Consider the following 24,047-nt stretch of genomic DNA (forward strand, 5'->3'; position numbering starts at 1 on the left):
CGGTATATGCTATTACAGCATGAGACCAAAGTTGTATCTAACGCAAATACAATGACTCCTCTCCTTTCATTTATGTCACTTCAGCTCTTCATGGTTCAAGTTGTGGCACTAGGCGTAACGCATTGTTTGACTTTGCATTGAATATTTATATTTTTACCATGTGCTCAGTTGGGGCTTAATGTTTCAAAAAGCTGAAGCTAATACGAACCAATGTACTAAATGCACAGAGGTAGGACAACTTTTAGTTGCAGAAAAATAAATCTTGAAAATAATTTTAAGATAGCTATTAGTCACAGTAAATACTCTACATCATGTCACCCTAGGTGAAAAACTAAATTATATCTTTTGTTGTAAACAGTTAAGCGAGTGATGAGCCCAGTTAGTGACATATGTTGGATTTGTTTAAGCAGCTCTATTCCTTTGGGTGTAGTTTTCCATGAGTGCATGTACCTACCCTTTGAAGACATGGCTATGAATTGTTTGAGGTTCCTGACTTGCAAAACAGACATGGTGCTTGTCCTTTCTACTGATTTGGAAACTAATCCCAAGGTTTTGATTATAGCCAAAGTTTCCACCCAGACCTTTAACCCAAACATTTGGCATGTGGAAGAGCTTAAAGATATGACTGTGTGTTACCCTATACCTTGAAATGTCCAGGTTCTTGTGCATGATTCCCAAAAGGCAAGATCTTGGTCTCAATTTTGTCAGGGCACATATGATCTCTTGAGGCACAAGGGATATCTACGGGTAAGTCGATCAGTGCATCCTCGCACACCTTGTAAGTGGATTCTCAGCACCATAGGCCAAAACTTCAGGGTGATTTGGCATTCAAAAGTGCAATGGAGTGAGATTCCCAACATAGTGCCAAAGTTCCAACCCCAATGCAACCCGGTTCCATTCCATGTGTCAGGTCAAACAGTATTTGTAGTCAGCTCAAATTACTCTTTAATATGATTTTGCCGGTGGTGAGGAAAATCACTTGGCGCTGCAATGGATCCCAAAATATGTCAAGCACAAAGTTGAAATCAATTCTGCCACAGCCCAGTCGCACAGCATATTGAAGGTGGGAAAAGGAAGGGTGGCCAAATCGTACACCAATGTTTCTTCATAATTCTTTCCATCTGTCTGCCATCACCATAGTATACCTATCCCTTCTTGGTTGCTGTCCTCTGGGGACATAAGCAGGACTAATTGGGAATCTCTGGGAGATCTATCCCTTATTTATAGGTAGTAGTTTGGTGACTGCAATGAATGAAGGATTGGAGAGCAAAACCAACAACTGTTTTTAGAAGTGAGGATTTGGTCAAAGGCCTCATTGCCACATTTTCTTTGATTCCCACCCCAGAAATGCCAGCTTTGACACAATATTATGCAGGAATAATTGTGAAAGACAACCCAAGGCTAAAAGGAATAGGATGAGCTCTTTCTCCAGTCTCATTGCGTGAAGACAGCTGTAATATTAAATCAGTCAGTCCAATAGGTGTCATCACTGACTCGACCAGTTTTGTGCTAATACATATCGAGAGTGGGTGCCTGGCAGAATAATAGCTCTGTAGTTCTTTGCAAACTATGCTCGGGGCAGGTAAAATATATTTCACTTATCCAATAGCTGTGCTTGAGGATGACATTTATTCTGTATCCTTGCAGGCTGTGTGAAATATTGCTGCTTCACTTAGTAGTCACATGATCTTTTCTGGTGCAATGTCTTTCCCACATGGAATTTACTTAACATAGAAGCATTTGTTCCAAAACAGAATCTCACAAACACATAGTTTTAACCTCGATTCAGTCTTGCAATTTTTGTAGATTTTGATTTTGTTCAATTAAGGTCATTAACATTGTGAGTAATTACAGAATAAATTTAAAGCTGCTCTGCAGATTCTGATAATGTATGAAGGGTGTAGTGAAGCTTCTTGAGGGTACGAGAGTGGGCCAATGTCAATCTTAATATGCAGACAAGAATCGTTCTAGTTCCAGGTTCATCCCCGATTATCTATTGGATCAGCAGTATCAGTTACAATTGGAAAAGTGAAGGCACTGAAGCTGCATTCACGCCTCGGGGAAGAAAAGACAGCCAGGATGCTTGTCCCTGAGCATTTTTAGCATCTAGTGACAGCCCTGAAAATTTGGATGAGCACAGGATATGGCTCAAATGCAGTGGGCACATATTTGAATAGCCACTGAACATAATTTTTCTGGCTGTCATGTTGACAGCAGAACATTTCTGGTGAACGTAGACTCTCCGAATTAGGTGTCACTGAAGAGGGGCAGCATCGCTGTTTTGGGGGATGGGGATTGCAATAACGATTAATCTTTCCTAAAGCAAGTCAATTAATTCCCATTGTGAGTAGGTAGTCTCGCTGTCATGGGTTTATTAATTAACAACTTTTTTGGGCTTCTGTAAAGCTGGGTAGGCTGCTGATTTCAAATCTTCTAAATTAGTTTATCTTTATTGTATTTTTTTCTTACAGATTGAAGGGCTTTCTGATACTGTAGCCTTGATTATTGCATTTAAAAACTGTTAAATGTATTTGTTCCTAGTGCAGCGGGCGAAGTGCTATTGTACTATTCATATTGTGATATAGAGGAGCCACAAGTGATCTGCACCTGGCAAAAAACCCTATGTCGTCAGCTGCACTTTACAGGCAAGGTAGGAGATGGGAGGCATTCTGTGTTTTTTTTTGTAACCTCAAATTTACCTTGATTTTTCTAGTGTTTGTCACTGGTATCAGGATAAACAAAATAATTATACTGTTTAAGAAACATCATTGAAGTTTTGGAATGTTGCCTAATATTTGGGTTTTAGTGATTGTCAGTTTACTGTCATGCAGATTGCTTGAAGTAGTAGCACATCACTAGATCAAACACATTTTTGACAATATTAGCATAAATAACTGCTCCAAGGAAATTGGAGCAAAATTTAGACAAACAAAAATGAATTATTGTGGTCATAGAAAGCCAGTATGTGTTGACTTTAACTCCAATTGTAACATTTCATGTAGGTCCGCATTTCTAAAGAAGGAATTAATGGAACAGTTGGCGGATGCAAAACAGCAACTGAGCTGTACATTCAAACCATGCTTTCCCATCCACTCTTTCAAGCTATGTCCACAGAGGACTTTAAGGTAAAGACAAAACTGGTCCCATGTCACTTTAAAACAATGCAGAGTAAAATTTATCAAATAAATTGCACCAGCTGTGGTTAAAATTAAATGTATTAAGAACTGATGCTCTCTTTGCCTCCTGTATAATCCCAACCCAGCAGTTTTTGTCCCTGCTTCCCCCCACTCTTTCTTTTCAGAAGCACTTGATCATACTTGAATTCTATGATCATAAAGGCCCAAGTGGAAATACCCCTGTTTAAATAGGCTATCAAGTTCAACTTAATGCAACCTGTCAGCTACATGTTAAAGCTCTTGTAATCACACTGTCATTGACATGTGCATCCAATTCATCCCCACATGCTAATCCTATTTGTGAAGAAAGATTTTTCAGCACTTAGTTCAAAAGGTACTCAGTATTTTCATGACTTCCAGATTCAACTGAAGGAACTGTGAATTATTAATGATTTCTAGCAATGAAAGTATATTTTTGATCTCTCCTACAATTCCCTTTTTTTCAGCATTCACAAGATATAAGAACTGTATAAACTTGACTTGTGTTCCTTTGAGTTCAGAAGATGAAGAAACAAAAGAAATTCAGAGATTTAATAGAATAGATGTGCTTAGGGTGGGGGAGCCCAGCGCAAGGCAGGTAGAATCTTAAAATGAAAGCTAGAGAAATTAGGAAAAATTTTCACAGAAAGGACACTGGAATCTGGAATACTTTTCCCCAAAAGGCTGTGGATGTTGGATTGAACAAAATTTTCAAGAATGAGGTTGATACATTTTGGATAAAGGTATCAAAGGATCAAAGGTTTAGGCACAGATCAATCATCATCCAGTAGAGTGTCAGAACAAGCATGTGGGGCTGAATGTTCTGTTTGTGTTACTATGTACTAATAAAGTCAGGAAGTGCATTTAGAGAAGGGTTGATTTGAGATGGTTAAGAACTAGAATCAATATTGTGTTCAACTTTAAGCATAGCCTTCCCTGCCCAAAATTAATAATTGCTTCCAGAAATTCTGGAATAAAATTGCCTTAACTGAATACCCAGCATTAATTTGAACTTAAAGATTTAACTCAAGACTAATCTGATTCCCAACTCGAAGGCCAACCTTTCCCAATATTAATATAGGAACATTTTATGATGAATGTAAATGAAAGCAGGATGCTACCAGCAACAAAGTAAGACGGAGGGGGGTTCCTGGATGCAACACTTGGTTGAAGGTTAGTAAGGGCAATAACAAAGCTAGTCGAAGAAATAAAATAGAAAGATTCTATGGCAAAAAAACATTCTAACCATGCGTCCCCATGGGGTGATGTAGAATTCAATGGATGTTAGAGTTCAACTGCAAGAAGGTGTGATGTAGCTGGGATTCGAAGAAAGTTAAAGTTGAAAACTAAGAAATTAAACTTAGTTCTCCTGTGTGCCAGTAATTCTGATCAATCAGGGCTGGAGTAGGGATTGCAAAGACTTTCCTGATCTTGCAATATTTTAACAACCAATGCAAAAAGGCCAGATTTGAGGGTATTTTGGAAAGATCAAGAACCAATCTTTCATTTGCCAATGAGACAAGACAGAAATGGTGGCCTGAACCATTTTAATCCCTGTTTTTGATTAAATTTGAACAAACTAAAAAATGATTGTATAACAATTGGAAATTGGGCTGCGCAGTGGGTCCTCTGTGGTGATAACTATTAGGTCCTACATAAATTTCTGCGGATGTTCCCCATCCAGTTCCCATTGGACACGGGCCCATAAAATGGAACTTCCCAAAGTTTGAAATAAAATAAGTTCACTGAGAGGCGAAGTAAGAATGAGGTGTGGGAAATAAAAATATTCACATTGGTGCAATAGAGAGAGAGATTGGTATTGGGGCATGTTGCAGTGGCATAGTGAGAGCTTCACAGTATTTTGTTCCAAGGTGTATCTGAGAGTTGTCAAACATAAAATGTCAATTTTCCTTCACATTTTCTGTGTTTTGTAGGAATACGCAAACATTCGAAACATGTCATAGTGCAATCCTTATGGAAGAAGCATAATGGTGGGTAGGGGTGCACAGTAGGACGAGGGTCAGACAAATCACTCAAGCTAGTTTATTGTAATTTAGATGCCTCTATTTACAATATGCATGTTCAGTTTGTTTGATGTATGTGCATATTGAGCAATTTGGAAATCTGTGTGCATGTGCATCTGTGTTGGTTAGAATGTGCTGCATAGAAATATACAATTTTGCTCTGTGTTTAAGCTTCACAGGATCCGTCATCTAACCCTATTACCTTCTGTTCCTTCTTCCTATATCAGTTAGTTTCCCCTATATGGTATATACCTGCTCCTTGCTTCAACTACATGTGTCACTTTCTTCTGAATTCTTTATTAAATTTATTAGCGACTACCTTATACTTGTGACCCCAAGTTTTGGCCGTTGCCACAAATGAAACAGCTGCTCTACGTCTACCCAGCAAACCATTTTATAATCTGAAACTTGTTATCAGGTCACCACCATTAGTCTTCTATTTCTAGATAAATTAACCACAGCCATCCTGATAGGAAGCACACTTGAATGCTGGCATCATAATATAAATAATTTTTGCACCTTCCTCTGTGCCTCAACATTTTTTTGTTATTTGGAGACCAGAACTATGCTTAGTACTCTCTCGAGTGTGGTTTATCCAAGGTCTTTACAAGTTTAATATAACATCTCTGCTTTCCAAGTTTCTCCTTCTAAAGACAAATTCCAGTATTTTGTTTACATTTTTATGGTTTTTTTTGATCTGAGTGTATGATAGACCCACAATTAAGGCATTACAATATCTATGAATGTTACAGCACAGACCATTTGGCCCAGCCTAACTGTGCTGGTTCTTTGAAAGAGGTATACAATTAATGTCACACCCTGTCCTTTTCGCGTACCCCAGCAAATATTTCCCTTAAGTATTCATTCAATTCCCTTTTTAAAATTATTATTGAATCTGTTTCAACCACTTTTTCAGGCAGTACATTCTAGATATTAATTCACTACATAATTATTTTTTCCCTTGTGGCATCGCAGCTTCTTTCTGCCTCCTCTGTTTACCAACCCTTCTACCAGTGGAAACAGTTTCTCCTTAAAAACTCTATTATAATAATAATCTTATTGTCACAAGTAGGCTTACATTAACACTGCAATGAAGTTACTGTGAAAAGCCCCTAATCACCACATTCCTGCACCTGTTTGGGTACACAGAGGGAGAATTCAGAATGTCCAATTCACCTAACAGCATGTTGGGACTTGAGAGGAAACCGGAGCACCCAGAGGAAATCCACGCAGACACGGGGAGAACGTGCAGACTCCGCACAATGACCCAATCTGGGAATCGAACCTGGGACCCTGGCACTGTGAAGGAATAGTGCTACTCACTGTGCTGCCCTATTTTGGGGCACCGATCAATTCACCCCTTAAGCTTCTCTCGTGTAGAAACAACCCACGTTTCTCTACAGAAATGAAGTCCTTTTTCCCGGTTATCATTCCAGTAAATCCTCTCCACACTCTTTAAGACCTTCATCTTTCCTGATGGGTATGCACCGTAGCACAGTGGTTAGCACTGTCACATCACAGCGCCAGGACCCCAGGTTCAATTCCCGGCTTAGATCACAGTCTGTGTGGAGTCTGCACATTCTCCCCGTGTCTGCGTGGATTTCCTCCAGGTGATCCGGTTTCCTGCTATAAGTCCCGAAAGACGTGCTGTTAGGTAATTTGGACATTCTGAATTCTACCTCGGTGTACCCGAACAGACGCCGGAGCGTGGCGACTGGGGGGGGGGGGGGGGGGGGGGGTTCACAGTTACTTAATTGCAGTGTTAATGTAAGTCTACTTGTGACACTAATAAAGATTATAATTATTATTAGTCCCTAGATTGGCCAGAATACTCCAACAAGGGCCTAACCAGCGGTCAATAAGGTTCAGTACTATTTCCATGATTTTGTACTCTTAAGGAAAATACCTTTTCAATGGCCTTTTCAACTTTGTTGTTTATATTCCAGGTCTCTCCAAATTAATTCCAAATTAATCACTTAACACTTGTCAGTTTTAAATTTAATCAACAATGAGGCTGTATGTTTCACTGGTCGCTTAAGTCTTCCACTATTCTCATTAACTACATCTCCCAGTTTTGGGTCATTTGCAGATTTTGAAATTATGTCTTATATACTCAAGCTAATGTCATTAATATATATCAAAAAGAACAATGTAACAACACATACCCCAGGGGGTCACCACTGTACACTTCCCTCCAGTCTAAAAAATAATCGTTCACCATCACTATCTGTTTTCTGTTCCTTAGACTGTACCCAGGCTCATATCCATGGACTTGAATTTTGAAAACAAGTTTAACATCTGGACAAGAGTGGTTTAATTTGTAATCTGAGCCACCTTCTGAACCAAGAGTTCAGATTGCATCTTTGGATACTTTGATACTGTTTTTCACGTTCACCGTTTTATGCTTTTTGATACAATTCTGATAAATCCAAAGTTTACTGTATTGCATTCACTGCATTGATATGTTAATCCATTTACACTGTTCATATCTCTGGTACCTACAAAATAATTCTTATAATTATTTTTGGCTAAGCGGAGTGCAGGTGGATCCCACTGTTTTCAAGATCTGCGAGTTGGAGTTTTTAAAGAGGTTGTCCCCATGGGAGTGGATCCTGAGACGGTTTCTTATAAAGATGCTGGTACGTGAAAGTGCAGCATGGGCTTGGTTGCTGGTACATTATATAACTAAATTTCTGTTCATAAATAGCACTGGAATTAATTTACAATTTGTGCCACTATTATTGTTGACTTAAAATGATGAGTACCAGAGTGGTTTTGGTATAAGAGCAGATTTTAATTAAATACAGGCTTTAGTTAGCTAGATAACAAGTTCTTGCTTGCATTCTTCCAAACTTTGTATAAGTGAATACATGTTTAATGTTGTTGTAGCAATGCTTGATTGCTTTTTGTTCATTGTGTAAATCGTATTGTAGGGATTCATTTAACTCCTGAAGAATTCCACAGAAAGGTAGAAGCATTGTCCAACAATGCCCAGATTCGAAAAGACACCATTCTGCTGGACTGCAGGAACTTCTATGAAAGCAAAATAGTGAGTTTTTATTCAGATGATTTTTATGTTACAGTCAGTTCCTGAGTTTGAGATTTTTTAATATATTGGATATTATAACAATGAGTGCAACTGAAAGCATCACCATGTTCAGACATTGTATATGGTTTCTTAGTCCACCAGCTATCTAGGCGTGGTTCTGCTGGATTGCAATGGCAAACCAGGACTTTGTAACAGCCAATTTCTGCTCTGATTACAATGGCTATGTAGGGACTTGTTAATTTTATGCTGGACCTCCTGAATGCACAGTTCTAGCAAATTATACTCCTTGGACAATGTGTCACAGGTAGTGAAGTGTTTAAAGAACTTTGGTACTTGGACAGATTTTTTGATTGGTGAATGGCTGAGGAGCAGCGATCACACTGTTTTCGCCGAGGTCCCAGGTTTGGCTCTGGGTCACTGTCCGTGTGGAATTTGCACGTTCTCCCCGTGTTTGCGTGGGTTTCATTCCCACAACCCAAAGATGTGCAGGTTAGGTGGATTGGCCATGCTAAATTGCCCCTAAATTGTAAAAAAATTAATTGGGTTCTCTAAATTTATTTTAAAAAATAACAACTGTTTTGTTCGTCATCTGACTGGACCACTTGTATTTTCTGTGCAGGTTTGCCATGTTAAGCATGCTTTTTCCAGATGATTTTTAACCAATCGTCATATCTATGCCAACAACTTTTTTTTCCGTGCATAGTTTGGATAACTGCTTGTAGACTAAGTAAACAAAATGGGGTGCAACTGGCTCATTTGATAAAACCAGTGTGTAATTGAATTTACAGATCAGAGGGCCCAGCTTCATGCTCTTTTCTGTGCTGAGTTAGACCATAAGACATAAGAGCAGAATTAGGCCACTTGGCCCATTGAGTCTGCTCCGCCATTCAATCATGGCTGATATTTTCTCACCCCATTCTCCTGCCTTCTCCCTATAATCCCTGATCCCCTTTTTTTAAAAATAATGTTTATTCAAATTTTTCAACAACAAATTTTCTCCCAATAATAAAATAAACAAGGTATAGAAATAAACAGAAAGAAGAACCCCCTCTCCAATACAAAGCAATAAATTAATAACACCACAAAAAAAAGTAGCAAGTATACAGTCGCAAAAACAAACCCCCTTAACAGACCCATAGCCCCGCACCCCCGGGTTGCTGCTGAGATTGCCCACCCTCTAACCCTCCGCCAGAAAATCGAGAAAGGGCTGCCAACACCGGAAGAACCCTTGTACCGACCCCCTCAGGGCAAACTTGACTCCCTCCAGCCTGATGAACCCGGCCATGTCGTTAAACCAGGCCTCCGGGCTCGGGGGCTTCGTGTCCTTGCACTGTAAAAGAATCCTACGCCGGGCTACTAGAGACGCAAAGGCCAGGATGCCGGCCTCTCTCGCCTCCTGCACTCCCGGCTCCGATGCTACCCCAAAGATCGCGAGCCCCCAGCCCGTTTCCACCCTGGATCCGACCACCTTGGACAAGGTCCCCGCCACCCCTTCCAAAACCCCTCCAACGCCGGACACGCCCAGAACATGTGGGTGTGGTTCGCCGGGCTTCCCAAACACCTCCCACACTTGTCGTCCTCCCCCAAAGAACCGGCTCAGCCTGGCCCCAGTCATGTGCGCCCTATGCAGCACCATCAGCTGAATTAAGCTGAGCCGTGTGCAAGAAGAGGACGAGTTCACCCTCCCCAGGGCGTCGGCCCACGTCCCCTAGTCGATCTCCTCCCCTAGCTCCTCCTCCCACTTCGCTTTCAGCTCTTCCACCGAGGCCTCCTCCCCCTCCTGCATCATCTGATAAATTGCCGAGATCCTACCCTCACCGACCCACGTCCCCAACAGCACCCTATCCTGCACCCCCCCTAGGCGGAAGTAGCGGGAACTCCGCCACCTGCCGCTTAACAAACGCCCTAATCTGCATATACCTGAAAGTATTCCCAGGGAGGAGACCCCACTTCCCCTCCAACTCCTCTAAAGTCGCAAACTTCCCATCGAGGAAAAGGTCCCCCATCCGCCTGATGCCTGCCCTATGCCAACTCAAAAACCCACCATCTATTCTCCCTGGTGCAAACCGGTGATTGCCCCGTATCGGGGCCCACACTGAGGCCTTCACCCCCCCCCCCCCCCCCCCCCCCCCCCCATGCCGCCTCCACTGCCCCCAAATATTGAGGGAAGCCACCACTACTGGACTCGTAGAATACCTTGCGGGGGGGAGTGGGAGCGGGCCAATGCCTCCAAACTCGTACCCACACAGGGCGCCACCTCCAACCTCTTCCATGCGGCCCCCTCCCCCTCCATCACCCACCTATGAATCATTGCCACATTCGCAGCCCAGTAATACCCACACAAGTTAGGCAACGCCAAACCGCCAACCTCCCTGCCTCACTCCAGGAAAACCCTCCTCACTCTCGGGGTCTTCCGCGCCCACACGAACCCCAGAATACTCTTATTAACCCTTCTAAAAAAAACCTTCGGAATCAATATTGGGAGGCACTGGAAGAGAAACAAAAACCTCGGGAGCACCGTCATCTTAAATGACTGGACCCCACCCGCCAAAGAGAGTGGCAGCGCATCCCACCTCCTAAACACCTCCTCCATCTGTTCCACCAGCCTCGAAAAGTTTAGTCTATGCAGGGCCCCCCAGCTCCTAGCTATCTGGACCCCAAGATATCTAAAGCTCCTCTCCGCCCTCTTCAACGGGAGCTCTCCTATCTCCCTCTCACAAGCAAATCTGAGAACTTCTTATAGAACTCCACCAGGAACCCGTCAGGTCCCGGTGCTTTCCCTGTCTGCATGCTCCCCAGCGCCTCCATCAGCCCCTCCAACTCGATTGGTGCCCCCAGGCCCTCCACCCGCTCTTCCTCCACTCTTGGGAACTCCAGCTTATCCAGAAAGCGGTCCATCCCGCCCACCTCCCTAGGGGCACCGACCGGTACAGCCCCTCGTAAAAGGATCTGAACACCCCATTAATGTCCCTACCACTCCGCACCAGGTTCCCTCCTGCATCTGTGACTCCCCCTATCTCTCTCGCTGCCTCCCGCTTCCAGAGCTGGTGGGGCAGTGTCCGACTTTCCTTCTCCCTGTACTCATATATATCGTCCCCTGCGCCCTCCTCCACTGCGCCTCCACCTTCCGGGTGGTCAGTATATCGAACTCCGCTTGGAGACTGCGACGCTTCTTGAAAAGCCCCTCTTCCGGGACATCCACATACCTCCTGTTCACCCTTACCATTTCTTCCACCAACCTCTCCCTCTCAACCCTCTTTCCCCCCTCTCCCTGTGCGCCCGAATAGATATCAGCTCCCCTCTAATCAGCGCTTCCCAGACCACCCCAAGTTGCACCTCCCCGTTGTCATTAGCTTCCAAATACCCCTCTATACCCCTACGGACCCGCCCACATACTTCCTCCTCTGCCAGAAGCCCCACATCTAACCTCCACAGCGGGCACTGATCCTTCCCCTCCCCCAGCCCCAGGTCCACCGAATGCGGAGCATGGTCAGATATGACTATCGCCGAGTACTCCGCCCCCACCACTCTCGGGATTAGCGCCCTGCTGAGGAAAAAGTCAATCCGGGAATAAGCCTTGTGGACATGGGAGAAAAAGGAAAACTCCCTACCTCCCGGCCTCAGAAACCTCCAAGGGTCTACCCCTCCCATCTGATCCATGAACCCCCTCAGCACTGAGGCCGCCGCTGGCCTCTTGTCCATCCTCGACCTCGAACAATCCAGAGCTGGATCCAACACAGTATTTAAATCCCCTCCCAAGATCAAGCCCCCCGTCTCCAGGTCCGGGATCCGGCTCAACATTCGCCGCATGAAGCCCACATCGTCCCAGTTGGGGGCGCAAACATTAACTAGAACCACCCGCTCCCCTTGAAGCCTACCACTCACCATCACGTATCTACCACAGCTGTCCGCCACCACACTCGACGCCACAAACGACAAGCTCTTGCCAACTAAAATCACCACCCCTCGATTCTTCGCATCTAGGGCCGAGTGAAACACCTTCCCAACCCGGCCTCTTCTCAGCCTCACCTGATCCGCCACCTTAAGGTGCGTCTCCTGAAGCATAGCCAAGTCCGCTCCCAGCCCCTTCAAATGCGCCAAGACCCGGGACCGCTTTACCGGTCCATTCAGCCCCATCACGTTCCATGTGACCAGCTGAATCTGGGGGGTCTTCCCCCTCCCTCTGCGCCGGTCAGCCATAGCTCTCCCTTGGCTCACCACGTGCCCGCAGAACCCCCCAGGCCCGTTCCCCATGGTGGCAGACCCCCCTCACAACCTCCCCCATTGCCAGCAGTTCCCCTTCAGCCCCTGCAGCAGCAACCCGGTACCCCCCCCCCCCCCCCCCCCCCCAAGCTAGGGCCCCCCTAGCTGCGTAACCCCTTCCATTGTACTTCCGTAAGTCAGCTGACCCCGGCTGCTCCCACCACCCCAACGACCCCCCGATGTAACACAACCACTATTCCCCCCTCCCAGTGCCGACCCCGCCCACTGCTCCTCCAGCGCGGTAAGAAAACCCGCGCTTCCATCCCAAACTCCGCCCCCCCGACCCAACACGTGGGAAAAAGAAGGGCACATGACCCAGCGGGACCGCGAACAGCTCCCCAGCCCTCCACCAGTGAAAAAACAAGAAAGCGCCCAAATAAATAAAGAACACCCCCAAAATGCGTAAAAGCAGAAAAGCAAAAAGGCATAATCAAACACAACCAGTAAAAATGAAAGGATACCAAGGAGGACAAAGCCTCCGGACTATGTACATCATTCCCCAGTCCTCAGTTCGATTCCAACTTCTCTGCCTGGACAAAGGCCCAGGCCTCCTCCGGGGAATCGAAGTAGAGCTGGCGATCCTTATAAGTGACCCAGAGGCGAGCCGGCTGTAGCAGGCCAAACTTCACCCCTTTCCTGTGAAGCACACCCTTCGTCCGATTGAAACCAGCCCTTCTCTTCGCCACCTCCACGCTCCAATCCTGATAAATCCTGATCTCCGCATTCTCCCACTTGCTGCTCCTTTCCTTCTTCGCCCATCTCAGCACACACTCACGGTCAACAAAGCGGTGAAAACGGACCAGCACCGCCCTAAGCAGTTCGTTTGGCCTGGGCTTCCTCAACAGCACTCGATGGGCAGCTTCAAGCTCCAAGGGCCCCTGGAACGACCCCGCGCCCATTAACAAGTTCAGCATCGACGTAGGCCCCCAAATCCGAACCTTCCAGCCCCTCCGGGAGGCCCAGAATCCGCAGGTTCTTCCGATGGGAGCGGTTCTCCATCTCCTCCATCCTCACTAGCCATTTCTTGTGGAGCGCCTCGTGCGACTCCACCTTCACTGCCAGGCCTAGGAGTTCGTCCTCGCTCTCCGAGGTCTTTTGCCGTAGCTCTCGGATCTCTGCACCCTGAGTCGCCATGAGCTTGTCCAGCGAGGCCTTAAACGAGGTTCCAGGATCTCAGCCTTCAGCTTTCTGAAGCTGCTCCTGCGCCCACTGCTGCCACGCTGCTGGTTCCCCGCCCGACGCCATCTTGTTCTTTCTGCCTCGCACCTTTCTCTGCTCCAAAGCCGATTTTTTTCACCGCTCCGCTCCTGGTCCAGACCATCCACCGGCAGATAAGCACAGTGGATGTGTTCCCACACGGGGAAAAGTCCAACCAGCACCGCTACGGGCCCTTAAAAGAGCCCAAAAGACCAAATATAGCGGGAGCTACCGAACGTGCGGCTTAGATCCGCATCACCGCAACCGGAAGTCCCCGATCCCCTTATTAATCAAGAACCTAACTATCTCTGTCTTAAAAGACACTCAGTGAATTATAGAACATACAGTGCAGAATGAGGCCATTCGGCTAATCGAGTCTGCACCAACCCACTTAAGCCCTCACTTCCACCCTATCTCCATAACCCAATAACCCGTCCTAACCTTTTTTGGTCACTAAGGGCAATTTATCATGGCCAATCCACCTAACGTGCACATCTTTGGACTGTGGGAGGAAACCCACACAGACACGGGGAATACGTGCCTCTAAACAGACAGTGACCCAGCACGGAGTCGAGCCTGGGACCCTGGTGCTGTGAAGCCACAGTGCTAATCACTTGTGCTACTGTGCTGCCCTACTCTGAACGACTTCTAACACACTTGTATTCCTTTTCAAATAAGGAGACCAAAACTACACAGTAATCCAAATGTGGTCTCACCAAGGCCCTGTATAGCTGCAGTAAAATCTCCCTATCTTCCATTCCCCTCGCAAAAAATGTTGATGTTCCAATTGCCTTCCTATGGGCAGCACGGTAGCATAGTGGTTAGCACAGTTGCTTCACTGCTCCAGGGTCTCCGGTTCGATTCCCGGCTGGGTCACTGCCTATGCAGCTTCTGCACGTTCTCCCCGTGTCTGCGTGGGTTTCCTCCGGGTACTCCGGTTTCCTCCCACAGTCCAAAGATGTGCGAGTTAGGTGGATTGGCCATGCTAAATTGCCCTTAGTGTTCAAAAAAAAAAGTTAAGTGGGGGTTACAGGGTTATGGGGATAGAGTAGATATGTGGGCTTGAGTAGGGTGCTCTTTGTAAGGACTGGTGCAGACTCGATGGGCTGAATGGCCTCCTTCTGCACTGTAAATTCTATGATTCTAATAATGTGCTATACCTGCATCCTAATGTTTTGTGATTCCTATCTATCTTGAGCATTGTTGTAGTGTTACCTTATTTGAGTATTGCTGGAAAAAGAGACTGTTCTTGTCTTTCACGCATCAGGATAGATTCGTAAGATTGCCAATTGTAAAGAGAACAACAATTTATACCACATGAGAGCGGATTGGTGGTGATATTGCCATGGAGAATGCAACTGGGAACAATTAACTGCCAAGCTTTTGTTTAAATTAAAGCTGGACAGGCTGACTCTGGTCAAGACATTGTCTTGGAGAAGAAACCAGGGAATGGCTGTCCCCCAAGATTTTGTTTAATTGAAAAAGGCACAATGTATGCACGTGTTCTTTCTGATTACAAAGGATAGGGCCTTTGTGTGCATATGCGTAGCTTCTTGCACGTGTAAATGAACCACACTCCAAGCCGACTGATAGTATTAAATCGGTTGTCAGTTTAATTCTTAGCACAATCAACATTATTTAGCATATGCTGTCCAATCACATCTAATGTTGGTCATTGTTTTAAATTTTTCAAGCCCGGGCTGGTTGGATATGGTCAGTACTTTGCCTCTTGCAAACAGCTGAAGAAATGCTGTTTGATACAGTCCACCAGTCATTAGGATGTGCGATCTACAAAACTGGCATCACAGTGGCACTGAAATTCATATACCACATTAGCCATTTGTGTGATAAGCAAAATATGTTTTTTGGTTTGAAGGCAGCATCTTGTTATTGGAGAATATCACATATGTTGCTACTGCATAGGAGCAGCATGAAATAGCTTCACTTGCTCAAATTTTAGAGACACCTTGGGGGCAATTCTCCGCACTCACGACGGTGCGGAGAATAGCGGGGGTCGTAAATTTTTATGGCCACGCTAGTCTGACGCCCTCCCGCTATTCTCCCCCCCCCCCCCCCCCCCCCCCCCCCCCCCCCCCCCCCCCCCGACACGAATCGCTGCCGCCGTTTTTTTACGGCGAGCAGCGATTCTCAGCTGGCCGATGGGCCGAAGTCCAAGCCCTTTACGGCCGTTTTTACGAACGGCAAACACACCTGGTCTGGCCGTTCGTAAAAACGGCCGTAAAGTCCCGATCTTGGCAACCATGGCACCGATTGGCACGGCAGTACCACGGCCGTGCCAAGGGTGCCATGGGCCCGCGATCAGTGGGCACCGATCGCGGGCAGCGGGTCCGATTCCTGCGCACTTTGTCCTTCCGCCGCCCCGCTGTATCAATTCGCGGGGCGGCTGAGGGGCATCCCGGCCCGCGCATGCGCGGGTTTCGCGCAAATGCGCGATGATGTCATGCGCGGGTTGGAGTCTTCCAATCCGCGCATGCGCGGCTGACGTCATGCGACGCGTCAGCCGTCGCAAACTCTGGCAAGCGGGCTTAACGAAATTCGTTAAGCCCGCGATGCCGGAGTTCACGGCCGCGGCATGCTAGCCCCGACCGGGGACCAGAATCGGTTCCCGGTCGGGGGGGGGGGGAGGCTGGCGTCAAACCCGCCTGTTTTTGACGCCAGCCTTACGATTTCTCCCTGTTTGGGAGAATCGCGCCCCTTATGTTTTCAAGGTAATCTGAGGTAGACTGTGCTCTTTACAGGACTAAAAGTAGCAGTGTTAGGCCAATTCATGAGTTTACACAACATTCAACAGGCAATGATCTGAGCAGAGTAGCCATTACCCTGCAGGATAGCTTTGATGCGCTCTATTTCAGCATCAAGCCTGCATGGTGAGCAAATGGCTTGGGGCCTATTTACAAGGTTGCTTATAAGGCCTATCTTGTAGCACATTGAACTGTACAAATCCCAGCAAGTATATTGACCAGTCATGGTAGGCTTGCAGTAGACAGTAGTAGAGAAACCAGTGGCAGACTTCTCAACCAGCACATCAAGGAAAGAGAATTCATTTGACTACTATATTCCAAAGATGGATTTGAGGGTGCGTTGGAATCCATTAGGATATGTAAGGAAATCCTTACATGCAGTTGTAATTTTAAATACCGCGAATGTATCAGCTATGTATCAGAAATACTCGAAGGGTAGAAAGTCAGGTGTCCTTCCATTGAAGACATGTTTCTTGGAAAACAATGCGCGTGTTTGCGAGAGCTGGGCCTACAAGGAAATCTCATGACCACACCATCTATTTGGGCATACCCGGTGTTAAAATTGAACTCAACTGCACAAGTTGCTGAGTTCGTAAGTTCAATGAGTACACATTCAGACAATGGTGACGCATCAAGATCACCATGAAATAATAATGTGGTGCAAATATCTATGGCTTTCTTGAGCAGTACATTGGTGAATAGGCTAACAATGCTGATCTGGCATTTGGAGACCTTCACCTTGTATGTGGAACTTGCTCAGAACTGGTTGTAGCAACTAACTCAACCATTTGGCCAATTCATGCTGTGCAGAACCAGACATAGATAAGATAGGGAGAAAAGAGACATCACTGGTGTGTCTTGGACATCCAATACTTAGACAGATGCAATGAGTCGTGAGGATGAATCCTAGCATGTAAATGAAGATGCAGTTTATTGTTGTTTCACAAGTCCAACAAGCGTGTTACGTTTGCTATTTTCCAATCCGCTGGGACCTTTCCAAAATTCAAAGAGAGACACAAAATACCTGTTCAACCCTTCTCCCATTTCCTTGTTTTGCATTATTATTTCTGCAGATTCTGTCTCTCTGGAGGACCAACAATTACTTTTGTTAGTCTTTTCCCACGTAAATACTTGTAGAAACTCCCACTATTTGTTTCAACATTTCTAGCTAACTTTGTCTCGTACTCCAATTTCACCCTCTTTATAATTTTAGTCTGACTAAAATTTGTCCAATCATCTGACCCACTCATTTTCGCAGATTTATACAGGGTATCTTTCAATTTGAAACTATCCTTAATTTATTTCGCCACAGATGATGCATCCTTCTCAGGTCTTTCTCACTGGGATAAATCTTTGCTGAAAATTATTACACATCTCCTTAAATATCTGCCACTGCGTCTCTAATGTCCTCTTTTAACAAACTTCTGTTCACTTTAGCCAACTCTGCCTTCATACCCTTATAATTACCTTTATTTAGTTTTCAAACACTAGCCTTAGACCCACATTTCATGTTATGATATCTGTTGCCCAGATGTTCCTTTACTATGAGATTAATAATCGATCCGGAGTCATTGTATATGACCAGATCTAGAATAGCTGGTTGGTGTTAGAATATACTACTGTAAGAAATTGTTTGGAATACACTCTGAACTCATTTTCCAGACTACCTTTGCCAATCTGATTTGTCCAATCTACATGTGGAGTACAGTTGCCCATGATAACTACAGTATCTTTCTTACACACCCCATTATTTATTCCTGTATACTCTGCCCCACTGGTAACTATTGTTAGGGGATCATAAACTATTCCCATTAGTGACCTCTTATCTTTCATATTTTTTATCTCTGTCCAAACTTGTCCTGAATCTTGTTATTTTGATCAAGGTCACCTCTCACTACTGCACCAGTGCCATCCTTAATTAACAGAGCTAACCCACCACTTTTCCCCAGTTTTTCTTCTTTTGAAAATGTCACATACCCTTGAAGATAGTGGATAACACTCAACCAAATCCACAGGGAGCATGGACAATGTGGTTATCCACTTCATTAGTGACAGATGAGGGGTGGCCTGATGTGCAGTTGTGGCCATGAGATCCATACCATGGACCACATCATGTTCATCTGTGTATGATGACCTGTCACGCGAGGTACCTCGTTTCTTCATTTGCCATCTCAGGTGACCATCAAGTGGCCAGCCAAAGTAGACACCCTTTTGTTATGCAAAATAGAAGTCGTAACGGTTACCAAAGCACCAGAGAACTCCTTGCTCCTCATTAAATGATACAGTGGTATATTTTATGACTATTTGAGCAATAAACAGGGCATCAATTTAATATCTCATTGGAAAGAATGCACCTCTAACAATGTATCACCTCAGTACTGCAGTGGAGGATCAGCTGAGGTCATATTCAATCCTGGAAAGAGGCTTGAGCACAATCGTCTGATTCCAAGGTGAAGATGCTGTCAACTTGACCAAATCCACCAATTACCTGGGTTGGGTGAGCCAGTTATACAGCATGGAGTGGACAGACCATTTAATAAAGCTAGTTGGTGGACAAACCATTTAATAAAACTGGTTGAAATGAGCAAAGAGATGAAGTGGGATACCTCCTGGCTTATGTGCATAAGCATCAAGGTTTGTGATAAGAAACTCTTCCCATTCAAAATTAGTGTTGTGTAGAGAAGCACTGTGAATATTTACTAACATCCGATTGGTTTACAGTTTAAGGTTCCTTAATGAATAAAAACTTTTGTGTTGCACTGAACTGTAGCATCAGCTTTTTATTGCAGAATGGCAGAATATTTACTTATTTTATAGTTCTTGTACTCTTAAAGATTTGACTGCTGAATTATAACTGCTGCTCTCTGTTGCTTAGGGAAATTTTCAACACTGCGTTGCTCCTAATATCCGGAAATTCAGCTACTTTCCAGATTATGTAGATACAAATTTGGAATGTTTCAAGGACAAACAAGTCCTTATGTATTGCACAGGGGGAATCCGCTGTGAACGAGGCTCAGCCTATCTAAGGTCAAAGGTAAGATAATCGTTGATGGCATGGAAGCATTACATGGAACATAAAGCTTATGTGATTAACTTGACTGGCAAAATGCCAAAACTTATGGTACATTTATGCATTTGTAGAATTAAATTACTGTAGTGCAGGGTGATTCACTCATTTTACCTATTGAAGGAAAAGCACATGTGAGTAAGTACTGATAAAGTACTCTGCGGAGAAGAGCTTCATATAATTTTTAAGATATGTATTTTTAAAACTCCTCTGTGGATAATCTTCGTTAAAGTTAACCAAGTGTCAATATGGTTCACACAAGCACAGTTTTACATTATCGGTAATGGCAATTAAGACTGAAAATGATTGAATTTTAGTTCAGACTCTTATCAAATGCATCTTTCTGTGGATAATATTTAATTGCTGTTTAATAGACTGTTGGCTTAACTATCACTTTGTTCCTGAATTCTGACTATGTTATGTGATGTATTTGGCGGCATGGTAGCACAGTGGTTAGGACAGTTGCTTCATAGCTCCAAGGTCCCAGGTTCGATTCCTGGCTTGGGTCACCGTCTGTGTGGAGTCTGCATGTTCTCCCTGTGTCTGTGTGGGTTTCCTCCGGGTGCTCCGGTTTCGTCCCACAGTCCAAAGATGTGCAGGTTAGGTGGATTGGCCACGCTAAATTGCCCTTAGTGTCCAAAAAGGTTAGATGGGGTTACAGGGATAAAGTGGAGGTGTGGTCTTGGGTATGGTGCTCTTTCCAAGGGCTGGTGCAAACTCGATGGGCTGAATGGCCTCCTATGTCTGTCTAAAAGCAGGGTTATCCGCGTTATGGCCCCTAGGTTTTGAGCGTTCACAATCCAACCCGAGAAGCTGTGGTACCTTACTTATGTTGAGGGTTATCCTATTTATGAATCCCATGGACCTATAAATACAGAAAGGATTACTGTATTCTTCATGTCGTTGCATCATCAGTGAATTAATTCTAAGTCAGAACCTGAGTGTGTCTTACCATATTCTCCTTAATGTTTTAATTATTTGGGGAATATATTTCATTAGATGTAGAACTTTCAAGCACTCCTTGTGAAATGCTGAAGTCGGAGAGAAATACAACATTGTAATCCTGATCCTGTAACCCATGGTCTCTTTGAATGTGGTTTTTCACTGATGGGGCAGAAGCACTGGATTTGTTCTCAAATATGTATCCTGGTGGTTCTCAATTCTTTTTGTTCTAGAACCATTTTTCAAATAGATTAATAATCATGGGGACGACATGGTGGCACAGTGGTTAGCAACCTGCCTCACAATGCCAAGGACCCGGGTTCAATTCCACCTTTGGTGACTGTGTGATGTTTGCATGTTCTCCTCGTGTCTGTGTGTGTTTCCTCTGGATGCTCCGATTTCCTCCCAAAGATGTGCAGGTTAGGTGGATTGGCCATGCTAAATTGTCCTTTAGTGTCAAAAGATGTGGGGCTATGGGGTGCAGGGACTCTTACTTTACCTTCTAATAAGAATCGGTAGGCCGATTGGTGGGAGGTGTCAAAAATACAACATTTATTAATCGCTCACTTGAATAATAATAATAATTGCTTATTGTCACGAGTAGGCTTCAATTAAGTTACTGTGAAAAGCCCCTAGTCGCCACATTCCGGCGCCTGTTTGGGGAGGCTGGTACGGGGATTGAACCCCGCTGCTGGCATTGTTCTGTATTACAAGCCAGCTGTTTAGCCCACTGTGCTAAACCAGCCCCTAGCTAAGAACTGAATAAAAACTTAGAAACAAAATATCAAACAATACATAAAAAAGTCAAGCACATTGCAAAGAGCATAAAGCACTAAAAGAAATCACTTTAACACAAACAAAGAGATGATTCAAGAATTCGGGAACAAAGACCTCAACCATGAGATGCTACTTTTAAGGGAATTCTTATTTCTGGTTTAACCCCTCCTTTATTTTCATTGGCTTCTAATTCTCAGCTGAAACCTACTGATTTGTTCAAATGAATGTCTGTTACTTAGAGGATGATTTATTAAACATTGGACATTACTCAAGATTGACTGGTGCCCATCAAAACAAGCTCGGCACCTGCGTGCACAGTCTTAAGAAACGTACTGGATATGTTTTTTCACACCTGCCATGTTTCACTGCTTGGCAGAGACATTAAGAGTTGATTAGACAGAGAACAATACATTGCCAGTGCTGAATACACTGGAATACAATGGTTAATTCATTGTATGAGACGATGACTGAGTTCCCACAGTCAAGACACTTTTAATATTTTTGCCTAATAGCTATATGAATTAAATTAGCACCCATATGAGTAAAATTAGATTCTATCAGTCCCCCTTTGATTCTTCTAAACCTAACAGAATGAATCTCAATTAAAGTAAAGCAAAAAGGAAAATAAAAGACTTAAAAGCTAAAAGGAACACATTCACAGTTGCCTTTGATGGTCTCTTTGTTTAGGAACATCCTTCAACACTAGAATGGGTGAACCTTGAAAGAGTTACAAGCACTTTGGGCTAATAGTAAGAACTGCTTATAACTTGTGGAGGTATTTGTTTAAGCGAATACTGAGGCACCATTTTAGGGCTTCTTGCCATTTTCTTGCAGATACATGAATGAAAATCGCTTATTGTCACGAGTAGACTTCAATGAAGTTACTGTGAAACGTCCCTAGTCGCCAAATGACTACAAAGAACATGACCAAGCCTTGCACGAAGAGGCTCCCAGGGACCCTAGCCCCCAGCCCAACCCCAAGGGGGGCTGGATGAGGGTTGCTTGAGTTTTTTAACCTCCTTCTGGATATGTTTTGCCAAATCAGTGATCTCTTCGGAGCTACAACATTCTGACCCAATCAGGGCACATGTCCCACCCCTCTCGTCGCAAATGTAATCAAGAGCCATCAATTTTGCAAGGCCACAGTACGGATAGCTAGACTTTCAGCGAAAATCATGAATAGAGTTACGGAAATATAATTAGCTATTTTTCTATGATGACTGCCATTTTATTAAACTCTTTGACTACCTTGACATCATCATAAAAAGGAACAAACAAAGCGAACAACCTGTCACTTGCAGTAATGGCACATTTACTTCTTCCTCCCCCCCCCTTCTTGGGATTAGGTCATTCTTTAGACCATCTATCAATCTTTTCCGGATCAGCTGGTTCATGGACCAACTGTTGAGTATACTTGGCTCTGTTCCCCTTCCACTGTTCTTACTGCCTCGGTCTTATACCGTTTTGACTTTAAAGTGGCTAACCATATGCTGTGAGTCCTTTGGGACTTTGTTTTTCTCTTTCGGAGTATTTCCTCCTTCTGACTAATCTCTCCATCAGAGTTGCTAAAGGATTCTGAGTATTCCGAATCAATTACAAAATTGGGTTCTGAGACCTCCTCTGATGGTTCCTTTTTTGAATGCTTGCGTTGAATTACTTTTACTTCGGGATGAAATGAAACTGCCGTGGAAGAGCTTGCGATAACGGCCGGCTTCTTTTTCATTGGGACAGTACATTTTACGTCGGGAACAGCCTCTATAACCTTACAGACTGGAAGAGGCAGGACATGTGGAGTTGGATCTACTGTTTCTAGGACGGGCCTCGGTTGTATGGGCGTTGAGGGCCCGTTGAAAATCTGTTCAATCTCTGTATCAGTTTCGGTGAAGTCAAATTGCTGTTCTATGTAACACTTTGTTATCTGGAACATTTGTTCTGCAGAAATATCTGGTGGAGCTCGACCGCACCTAGACACATTGTAGGAAATCTTTGGCCGCCATTTCAATTCAATAGTATTTTCGAACCCCGGGCCACAAGTGTCAGACTATTCTCTAGTCGGGGGATCACAATATTTATATATCTAAAACGCTGTATATCAGATGTCTGTCTGTTACTGTGGCTTGGGCCAATTTCAACCCGGACGTTTTCATAATGGGTGTGTAGGAGATCACCCGACACTAAACAGCGCAGACATGAGAGTCTCTTACCTCAGTTCTGCTAATCCTCTGTCCGATATAACATAGAAAATAAAATGCAGAAGGAGGCCATTCAGCCCATCGAGTCTGCACCAACCCACTTAAGCCCTCACTTCCACCTTATCCCAATAACCCCTCCTAACCTTTTGTTCACTAAGAGCAATTTAGCATGGTCAATCCACCTAACCTGCACTTGGACTGTGGAAGGAAACCGGAGCACCCGGAGGAAACCCATGCAGACACTGGGAGAACGTGCAGACTCCTCACAGACAGTGACCCAGCGGGGAATCGAACCTGGGACCCTGGCGCTGTGAAGCTACAGTGCTAACCACTTGTGCTACCGTGCCGCCCTAAAACCGATGCCCGTGTGGTGTTCGGTCTCTTCCTTCTAGCTCTCCTGGCTGGCTCGCCAAATTGTAGGGACTCTTATTTTACCTTCTAATAAGAATCGGTAGTCTGATTAGTGGGAGGTATCAGAAATACAACTTTGTTATTGCTAATTACTCACTTGAATAAGAACTGAATAAAAACTTAGAAACAAAATATCAACAATACATTAAAAAGTCAAGTACGTGGCAAAAAGCATAAAGCACAAATGGAAATCACAAACACTCACAAA

At 44.5% G+C, this 24,047-nt stretch overlaps 1 protein-coding gene across 2 annotated transcripts in view; it reads left to right on the plus strand.

Moving 5' to 3' along the window:
• The window catches only part of LOC119970258 (thiosulfate sulfurtransferase/rhodanese-like domain-containing protein 2), a 59,126-nt gene that overhangs the window by 30,911 nt on the left and 4,168 nt on the right, over positions 1–24,047 (plus strand). For both annotated transcript variants that reach the window (XM_038804584.1, XM_038804585.1), the window contains exons 3-7: positions 2,542–2,650; positions 3,003–3,125; positions 7,713–7,818; positions 8,113–8,228; positions 19,326–19,484. In XM_038804584.1, the coding sequence (XP_038660512.1) occupies positions 2,542–2,650; positions 3,003–3,125; positions 7,713–7,818; positions 8,113–8,228; positions 19,326–19,484 (613 nt within the window). The remainder of the gene's footprint in view (positions 1–2,541; positions 2,651–3,002; positions 3,126–7,712; positions 7,819–8,112; positions 8,229–19,325; positions 19,485–24,047) is intronic.

The sequence above is a fragment of the Scyliorhinus canicula genome, chromosome 8, assembly GCF_902713615.1.
Source record: "Scyliorhinus canicula chromosome 8, sScyCan1.1, whole genome shotgun sequence".
Lineage (NCBI taxonomy): Eukaryota > Metazoa > Chordata > Chondrichthyes > Carcharhiniformes > Scyliorhinidae > Scyliorhinus > Scyliorhinus canicula.